Source organism: Cygnus atratus, chromosome 10 (assembly GCF_013377495.2).
Source record: "Cygnus atratus isolate AKBS03 ecotype Queensland, Australia chromosome 10, CAtr_DNAZoo_HiC_assembly, whole genome shotgun sequence".
Taxonomy (NCBI): Eukaryota; Metazoa; Chordata; class Aves; order Anseriformes; family Anatidae; genus Cygnus; species Cygnus atratus.
Genome location: NC_066371.1, coordinates 20,199,177 through 20,209,210, shown reverse-complemented (window position 1 = coordinate 20,209,210; position 10,034 = coordinate 20,199,177). Strand labels below are relative to the sequence as shown.

The window sequence follows — 10,034 nt, the reverse complement described above, 5'->3', positions numbered from 1 at the left end:
GGCTGAATGCAAAAACTCCCACAGAACTCAGGTTAATATATTTCTCCTTTGTTTTACCATAATGAATTAGTTAAAATCAAGAGAGCTCTTCTGGGGGAAATACTCACTTTATGTTCTACTTAGTTTTAAAATACAAAATCATCTCTCAGTTCTCTCCTGTTTATTGTTTCTTACAAATGTAGAACAGCCTCTTACAGAACATCCGTGCTGCAGTCTGAGGGAATTTGCTTTTATGCTATTTAAAAACCAAGCAAGCACAAAATATTTTGTGTAAAATATGCCACAATATTTATGCACTTAATCTAGATGGGAGATTTGTATGTGATGATGCAATGTGAATTTTTATGTGTGCATCTATCTCTATAGAAAATTATTTTTTATACAGTTCTAATTGTAGTATTTCAGGCGTATAGGAGTGGGTCTGTTACTGATGTAAAAGCTAAAATTACAGAAATAAACTGCCTGTTTGGATTTGGGATTTAGATTGAACCTCCTGGTCTAGAGAGGCTTTGCTGGTAAGGTCTCTGATATGGCAGAAGCGTGATTCCTAGCCCGGGGTGATGGTATGGTAAGTGAGCAGACTCTGGTTTTTTCCTGTCTCTGAGGGAACTCTAAGGCTTGCAACTTAGGCACTTGTGCTGCACTAAATTTTGTGCCAAGTATTGAAGACAGAGATTAAGACTGCACAGGAACTTGCACCGACGGCATTATTGCCAGAGACAAGGAGACGGCCGGGCTGCAGCCAGTCACTGCAGCCATCCCCTCTGGCCTGACTCTGTCTCAGTGCTTGCAAAGCTGGTGTCCTGCTTCCACTCAGCACTTGGGTGTTCATGTAATGTGGTGGAGCTGCATTATATTGAGGGCTGAGAGCATCAGTAGCCAACAAAACATCCCTACTCCCAGAGTACACGCACAGCTGCTGTGGGTGTAATCCACTCAGACAAGATCCTGGGGTGGCAGCGGTAGGTACTAAATGCAGCTGTACATGATATTAAAATTGACATAGTTTTGTGTTTTCTTGGAAACACTGTCAGTCCCTTCTGTGCCTTGTTTGAGCTATGCTTAGCTATAAAGGAAGACCCCTTTGGCTGATGTACCCGGGTCAGGGTCTGCTTTCCCTCTGCTGTGCTGTGCTACTGCGGTGATGGGGATCTTGCTGCTGGCTCTGCCCAATCCCACCTGGTAAGGGCTGAGTACTCTGAGGTGGCTGAAGTTTACTTCTGTTATGGCTGAAAAAGCTCTTTCAGAGTCGTTTTTTTATAAGAAAACTACAACAAGTAAATATTTGCCCGAGGAATAAATGAATAAAGGTTTCTACGATCACTTTTCCAATACAAGGAGGAGAGGTGCCCTGAAACTGCTCCATGGACTTCCTCAGTTGCTGAGATGTTCCCTTCCCTGAATTCTTTATGTGATCGTACATATTCTCTCTATTTTTAGGTTATGCTTTACTTCCATTAGTCTGCAGTTTTCCAACTTTTCGGAAATTGGAAGGTGAATTTAAAACAATGAAACACCACTAAATTCGACTGGGTCTAGAATTGTGGTCACATAATTTTGGATTTGTAGCAATTTATTTCTTCTGCTTTAACTTTCTAACCTCAATGGCAGCACCAAGTCAAGTACTTCTCACAACTCTTTTCAGATTGTTTGTTCCATTTTATGCAGCTAGGTCAAACATAAGCTAGTTTAGGGATGGGGAGAGATGGGGATCTCAGCCTGTGATCATAATACATCCTGAGATGAAGCCACTGCCAGTCAGCAGTTCTCCCTCCTGATCTCTTATGGGCCAGCACCAGAGGAGATAACATATGGCATCATTAGGCACCACGTATGTTGTTGGCTGAAGAGTACACTGGGATTTTATCCATGCCCAGAAGCCAGCATGAATTTTTCCGTGTTGATCATGTAGCAGCACAGGATGGCACATATAGTGACGGTGTTGTGATGGGCACTGCGGTGAACCAGCTCCTGCCCGGAGCAATGTGCTGGGGGAATTTGTAGCTGAATGCAATCCACAATACAACAGAACTTAGCAAACACGTGCAGAAATAAAAAAAGCAAGCTTAGGAGTCTCAAAGTTTTGTGATCTTGGCGTTAGTAATTTTAAACCGTATCTTTTGGATTTGAGTTCTCATGCGGATTTGGAACCATTCAGGTTTTCAAACTCTGGCAAGCTTGATTGTTTATACATTTTTCCAGCCAGGTTATTGCTCACTAGATTCCTGATCTGTGAGAGCAGGTCCACCTGTGTGAGCCCCAGCGATCAATTTGTTGTAAAGGATGAAGCCATACGGTGTTTCCACAGACTTCATTGTCGTAAGAGCTCACTCTGTGGACAAGAAGTACTCAGTGGCAAGAAATTCTGGCTGCAGCGGGAATTGTGTGCAGGATCTCAGCACATAAAAATTCAGCTTTGTCAGTCATGTGTCTACAGGATGAAAGAAAGATGAATGTGCTACTATGGCTGTACACGCTTTTTAAATGGAAAGTTTTTCATTTTGACTTGGTAGCTCAAAATGTGTCCTGATCTTGGTATTTTTAGGACGTATTCATGTACCACTCAACTGTGGACAGTCTCCAAAGATAGGACACAGTTTTACTGCCTTTTCACTTAATGCAGTATATTAAAGACTAAAGCAAAACAGACAACCAAAAAATGATGTGTTCCAGCAGCCAAATCGCTGGCTGTACTTGGAAAACTCTCTTGCAATTTTAAGATATCATAGATTAAAGTTATTTGTAATCTAATTTAAACAGGTGTAAACAATTTCCATTAAAATCCCAAATTGTACATGGGAGTGCTTGTCTCACTTTCTAAGTTTTTTTTTATCTTATTCTCCCTCATTTAAATAGTTACTAAAGCTAGTCATGTTATTAGTCACTAATAATGTATTTTTTTTGTGTCAATTAAGCTACAGTGCCAGTTAACAATCAGCAAATAACATATTCCGGATTGCAATTTTTACTGGAAAGGCTTTTGGACAACTTCAAGAACACTGCACATATTTACAGAGAGCTTCACAGAGCTTGACTGTCTGGGGAAACCCTCACGAGCAGGAGCAGCAGCATCTGCCCACTGTGGCCAGCCGAATTCAGTGCTTTTCAAATTCAGGAAAATATTTTTATATTTGTTTGTGTGCTTTGCTATTCAATTGGCTCCAGCTGGCAGTGACCTCTGTAGCGGAGTGTGGTTGGCCTGAACCCCAGTGTAGGAAATGAATTGCCAAACCATGCACAATTTCACATATTTATTCCTTCTTTTCTCTGCCTTTGTGGCCAAGAGACGGGGATCCTGCAGTCGGTGGGGCGGTGCAGTTTCACACGTCCGAGCACTTGACAGCTGTGTCGCCTGGTGTCCCCGGTCACTGAGGAGCATTGTAACTTGCGCACTGGCACTCATTTTCATTTTTCTGGTGTTGTCTGAAATATAACTTCTACTTCTTCCTGCCAGTTCTGTCTTTTTTGACAACGGCAGCATTATTTCTTAACCATTTCAGAGTCTTGAGATGTCTGGCATGGAAGAAATGTTCCTGCCAGCTAAGCATTCTACCAGGATGGCCTGCCTGCTTTTTGGGGTGGAAAAGTTCTGCAGACAAGTTCAGCATTTGCTTTATTATCCAATTTTATTAGCTTTAAGTGTGTATGTGTGTGTATATATACATATATATATATATATGGCTTTACATGTTTTAGCTGATGCTGTTCACTATTTTCTCTCTCACGTGCTCCTGTCCTCCCAGTCTTTCAGGCTGGCACTATGAGATCCTGTGGGTGTCCACCATGACTGCAGTCAAGAACACTACACCAGGAAAAGGTGAGTTTTCTACTGCTGCTTTCCTTGAAACTCGAGAACATTTCCCTGGAGGCTGTGGACAAGCTTCTCCAAGCCTTTTTGCCTTCTTCAGGTTTAAATATTTCCTTACTATTTCATTCATGCCTGCGTTATGGCTTGCAGATGACATTATATTGCTCTGGTGTTAGCATGTTCCATTTGACTCTTGGGGCTGCAGGGATCAGTTTAGGCAGCTGTGATCAGAGGGCCAAAGAAGCTTGCTGACCATGCACAAGGGATCTTGTATGGCTGCTAATGAACTAATAACTTGAGTTTTCTCCTGACGAACGGGTTGTATCTCCTGGCTGCCTCTCCACACCACACTCTAGCTGAGAACTGGGAAACATTTGGGATTTATGACTGCAATGAATCTAAAAAAAAAGAGGTGCAGCCCAATGTGAGCATTTGCAAGGCCTGGTACACACTGGAAAGCCCCCAGTATTCCCCTGAGTTTTCCAGATCAAGGTCAGTAGTTCAGTTAGTCATGGGACTGCAGGATGCCTCATGGGGTTTCTATGCTGGCTGAGGCAGGATACTTCATTTATTTATGCCCAGGGAGTTGATCCTAGCTTCTTTTGCTGTCTCTGCCTGTTTATATGAGAATGGAGCTGTTGGTGAGCTGTAGCCAAAGCCCAGCAATTCTGAGTAAGCCGAAGTAAGCTGGTTTGGTGATATCACTTGTAGAATGAAATATTTTCTGTGAACTGAGCTCCTGATAGGCTTGTGTCAGAAAGGTTGCTGTTCTTTTTTTATTAGAGGGAAGATACTTCTTGGTGGAATTAGATGGACTTGAGACCAGCTTACTTATTAGCACTTGTTAATATAATCTAGTATACAGGTGACTCTAACAACAGCGCACATCAGTAATAGAAGAGGTTTTTGCTTCAGGCCAAATATTTAAGCTATAGCTCTCCTGTTCATGCCCTTACATGGTAGGCTCTAACAAATGGTTATTACAGAAAACTGCCTGCATAAAGCTGCCTGCATAAAGTGTAACTGTATTTTATACAGAGTAATAAATGGAGAGTGAGTGGATCCACTTGACTTACTCCAGCCACCAGCAAATGTATAGCTTGCACTTTCAGAAGTTGCTGACATTATCTCTTCATAACTTGTGTCGGGAATATATTTTCTTCATGGCTGTACTCATTAAAAATAAGCACCCGAGGTTTCACAGAGAATCGAGGTACAAAGACTGAGTGGATACAATGAAGTAAAGGTACTAATTATGGGAGGTAAGTCAGCAGGATTTGGAGCGCTGCCAGATCACACAATGTGTTTTGGATGACTGTAACTCCAGGGGTTAGTTTGTGGTGGGAAAATAAAATTAGCATAAATATCCTAATAATTACTTTCCTTGTCTGTGAAATCAGATTGACAAGTCCTGTGGGGAGAAATAACTCCTTTAACGAGTCTGCAAAGGTGATGACTGCTGCACTTGTTCTTGCTGGTATAAATTTGGACTTTCAGGTATACATTGTGTCTGTCCTGTCTATTTTTGTTGTGAAGGGAAAAAACAGGATGTAGAGGTGTGCATTTAGTTTCAATTTAAACAAAATAGGTACACTCGGGAATGCATTTCATGCCTTTGCTTAGAAGCCTTCTTGGTGAAAAATGTTGTGCATGTTGAAGATGCACAGGATCAAATTCAGCTCTGATCTGAAGCCAAACTCTTGCTGACCTGAATATTTTTTCACTCACATGTAATAGGGGTGAGCTTTCCCCATCTTCTGTGGGATAATTTAAAAATTATCACTTGAACCTTGGGTTTATTCATGGGCCTGTCAGCTTTCTCTGCTTTGTGTGCTTTAAAACAGACCATCTCACTCCAGTTGATAACATTGTGACCCTATATAAAAACTGTCTGTGGCATGGGACCCAATACCCCGTTGGCCTCGCGCACAGTGCCTTGCAACTTCTCCATCTTAAACCCTCCACATTTGCTCGTGTGCTCTCAGCCCCGAGGCAGGAGGGGCAGCAGCTGAGGAACAAGCACCCTCGTTGGGGGGGTTAATGCAGAAAGCCAAGCTCCCTTCTGAATATTGATCACAAGGTGTCGTTGAGCAAGGTCACTGATTTCTTCTGCTTATTTTTGGTAGCCCACGAGGAGGGAAGGGGTCATCCTCGCTGAGAAACAAATCTTTCTCCCCCTTGCTCAGAGAATTCTGCTACTTGTTGGTAATGCCAGGGCACTGGGAGATGTGTTTCAGCAGAAAGCTGCTTTTGTTTAAAATCAACAGCTCTCTGATTTTCACAGCAGATCTACTTTCCAAGAGCTGTAGGTCTTAAGTAGAGAGGAAAATCCCACTGCTTGCTTGCATTTTTATTCCTCCATATAATCCGCCTACTTAATGCCCCACAGCATCTTTTCTTCTAAACTAGCTTCTGGTTTTTGGAACTGTTTTCACATTTAGATCTTAAATGTAAGAATAAAACACATATATATATCCTATTTGTTAGAGCAAGCCTCCCTCTTGCCCTCTCAGCCTGAATGCCCCAATATCTGGATGCCCCATGGTTTTTGGTATGTTTCAGGCAAGGGTTCCTGGTGTGAGTTTAGCTCCATTCGAAACCCGATGGGAGTGAAAAGAGTGAGAAGAGATGGGGACTCTTCTTCAGTGTCCAATTTCCAGTAGCCAGGAGCGGGAGAACCTGAAATTCACCCATTTCTTCTTCAGCTTCTGCCTGCTGCATCCCCCCAGGCATGGTGTCCATGGGCCTCCTATCTGCCCGGCAGGTACCACGCTCCTCGGCTCGGCGGCTCAGCCCTTCCTCAGATAACTGCCATCAGCTCCCAGCAGACGGACCCTGCTTGTGGTGAGCCCGTGCTGTTTTCTTATCCCTCGTCGAGGCACCGTCGCATCCCCTGCAACCTGCTGTCAGGCAGTTTTTTGTGGACTGTCCTCTGACTTCTCTGTCCTTCTGAAAGCCTGGAAGTGTCACACAGGCACTTTTTTTCATTCTTTTCCTTTTGAACGAGCCACTTGCTTTCTGTCTCTTCTTTCCCAGTTCCTCCAAGAATTCCCCATTATTTATTTCCTTTTACTTTGTGTGTGCTTATTCCAATACCATGCCTCTTAAAACCATCTCTACAGGCTAAAATGCTGGTTTTGGGGCTTAAATGGAGAATGTGAAGGCTCTGAACAGCTGAGGCTGGTTTGCATTGCGCTCATGCACATTCATAGCAGGGCTCAGGGCTGTTGAGCCCTGTGGTGCTGTGCAGTGTGTGTGTTTGTGATCTGGGGATTTGCATGTTCTTACCATTTATTTTATTTTCTGATTCCTAGGCTCAGCACAAACAATTTAAACGGGAAAATAAAAAGCAAATAATGATAAAATGATAATTCTATTATAATTTTAAGAAACTGAGCTGGGAAAGAAAGTGTGACATCTGCCAGATTACCACAGGCACCAAATCCCAAACCAAACATGAACGTGTAAGGCCATGTCTGCTTAACTGTAACTGCGCTGATTAGCACCGAACAATGCTCGAGGAGAGGGCTTGCGTGTGAGTGTACCCAGTAACATTTTATCTTGTACTGAAGACACAAATGGCTGTTCTCAGAATGTTTGTTTTTCCAAGCTACTGGCAAAACTGCATGTATATTGATGCCACTTGGCCTGCTGCACTGTGTTTATTCTTTTCTGTTGCAGAAGGAACAAAACCCTCCGCTCTTCACATTAACTCACCGTTTCCAGGCAGTGCTCCGGTGGGATATACAGAGCTGCATGTTGCTGTGCTTTCCCCACCCCGTGTCACTGCCCCGTACCTAACAGCAGCACAAGGAAATACAAGTTACTGAGCTACGGCCCCATCCTGAGTCCAGCACCTCTCCGATATCTGCCCACATCTCCCAGGGAGAAGTGCAGGGTTCCTGGGCAGAAGGAAGGTAGAGCTTTGGGTGCAGTCCGTGAGCGGTCCCCTGGCTGTCAGCCCTGTGCTGGTGGCAGCCCAGGAGCAGGTGGAGGAGCTGTGACAGCTTGGCTTGGAGTTTGGCCCGGGCACGCAGCTTGGCCCGTGGCACAAGTGATGCCGCAGGTCCCCACATGCTGTCTTCCTTGCTCGGAGGAGTTCCCTTGATCACCTCTCTCGGCTGTGAAAAGCAGCTCTGTATCTCCCATCTTTAATCACTTTTCTGTTAGGGCTACATCCTTTCCTGTTATGCCCTAGCTGCTTGCAGTCCTTTGAGAAGAGGTTTTGCTGAAAGCCCTGCTATGAAAATCCAGGTAGAAAATATCAGCTAGACATTCCCTATATCCTGTCCTGTTGACTTCTTTAAACATCCCCAGAGGATTTTTGAGATACAACTTAATTCCATTTGTAAAAGTCATGTTGACTCTTCCCCAGTATATTAAATGTATTCATGTTTTTACTGATTTTATTTGCTAAAACATTTCCTACTATCATGCTGGTGCAGATTTTAGGCTTACCAGCCAATAGCTTCTGAGGCCTCGTCTGAAAGAAATCCTTCTGAAAAGCTGGTGTTGTGTGCTCTATTTCAGACCTTAGCTAATTGAGAAGATTTTAAGTGAAATGTTATGCATCAGGCTTAAAAATTAATGTGCCTGCTTCATCTTGAGGGTTTTTTGGCCACTTGATGAATGCCACCTGCTATCATTCTTTGCCTATGTGGTCCACAGCATCATCTACCATCTACAGACCATCATGTGCATCCCTTCAAAGAGGGATTCTGGCTTCCCTCCCTGTTTTCATCACGAGTAAGCAAAGAATTAATTTATCTTTTCTGCTATAACCCTATCTTCTCTTAGTGCTTCTTTCATATCCTGATCAAAGACCCCACAGGCTCTCTGGCAGAATTCCTGCTTGTAGGGCACTTGAGGAGAAATTTACTACTCATTTTGATGCTTTCTGCAAATTGCTCTTCTACTCCTTGACCTGCTTTTTGTGCCGTTCACATTTAATCTGCTGGATTTTCTACTCTTCCCATTCAAAGGCAACTTCAGATTTTCAAAAGGATACCTACCTGCTCCTAATAACCCTCTCCTCCAGCTTTTCCTTTCTGATCCTTCTCAAGTCCTGTCTGCTAAGACAGTGTGCCCTGTGCCTCCAGCCCCGTGGCCATGAGCAGCCTCCTCTCTGCAGGGGAGGATTTAACCTTTGTGGCTCCTCCTTAGAGGCTGTTTTCTAGCAGGGCCTCTGCTCTGCTTCCCCTTTTTGGGCTGAGTACAACAGCGGTAAATTGCCTGGCTCCTGCTGCTCTTGCAAAGGTGCCAGATCTTGAGTATGTTGTGGTCTGCAGCAGAGGCTCAGGGGTGACGCTTTGAGGCAGGCTGTGCGCTCAGGGCTGTTGCTGCTCCCAAAGGAGGAACCACCTCCCTTGGCAGGGGCACGCCACTGATTCAGAAGCACCCTGGGGCCACTAACACTTCTTACAACCTAGCAGATGATTTCATTGCCATTTGAAAAGGTCTAGACTTTATTTCAGGAATCTAATTGCTGAGCCTGAGGTGGATTTCCAGCAATAACACCTGTGCATGTGTTATCTGATTAGAACAGAAACCTGCGGCTGAGAGCTACTGGCCTTCCTTTAGAGAGGTACAGAACAAGCAACACCTCCTGCTCAAAGCTTCTGAGTGAGGTAGACAAAACCCAGTTTTGCTGCCTCAGGGATGAGGGTCTGATGCTCAGCAGGAGCCAGGCAGCTTCTACAGCAAAAAGGGAGGAGGAGGAGGTGGCAGGGGGCTGGCTGCAGGGGAGGAAGGTACCAGAGCTCAGCCTGCTGCTGCTGCTGGAGGGCTGGGCACCGGGGATGGGGAGCTTGTCCCTGCAGCCGGGCTCTGCAGCCTGGGGCTATGCGGGCAGCGAGGCCATCGGGAGTGTTGCTTCAGCAGTCTTGTGCCCTTGGCAGCCTTGAGCCAGCCCTAATAACTCGGATTAGAAGAAAGACGGTGCCTTAGGGCAGCTTAGTGAAATCCAGCAGTCAAACAACCCCTGCACAAAGGCAACAAGTGTCTAGTTGCGCTGCATGGCTTCCAGTGGTGCTGAAGGCTAAGTAAGGGGTCCGCTGTAGTAAACCGGGATTCAGCATGGAAGCTTTCATGCTCTTTCTTCTTTCCCCCCTAATTTCCTGTATGTGTTCCCGTTATACTGATGAGATTTGTCACTAAATTGAAAGCATATTTGCGTGGGAGGGGTGGCACTCAAAGTGCAATCACGTTGCCGTTGTTCAGAGGTGGA

General features: G+C 44.6%; 1 protein-coding gene across 1 annotated transcript in view; it reads left to right on the top strand.

Moving 5' to 3' along the window:
- Window positions 1–485: 485 nt before the first annotated feature.
- Window positions 486–10,034, top strand: part of SUSD3 (sushi domain containing 3) — a 44,091-nt gene continuing 34,542 nt past the window's right edge. Inside the window, exons 1-2 of the mRNA XM_035558195.2 lie at window positions 486–568; window positions 3,744–3,817. Coding sequence (XP_035414088.1) covers window positions 561–568; window positions 3,744–3,817 — 82 coding nt within the window. The 5' untranslated portion in view covers window positions 486–560. The remainder of the gene's footprint in view (window positions 569–3,743; window positions 3,818–10,034) is intronic.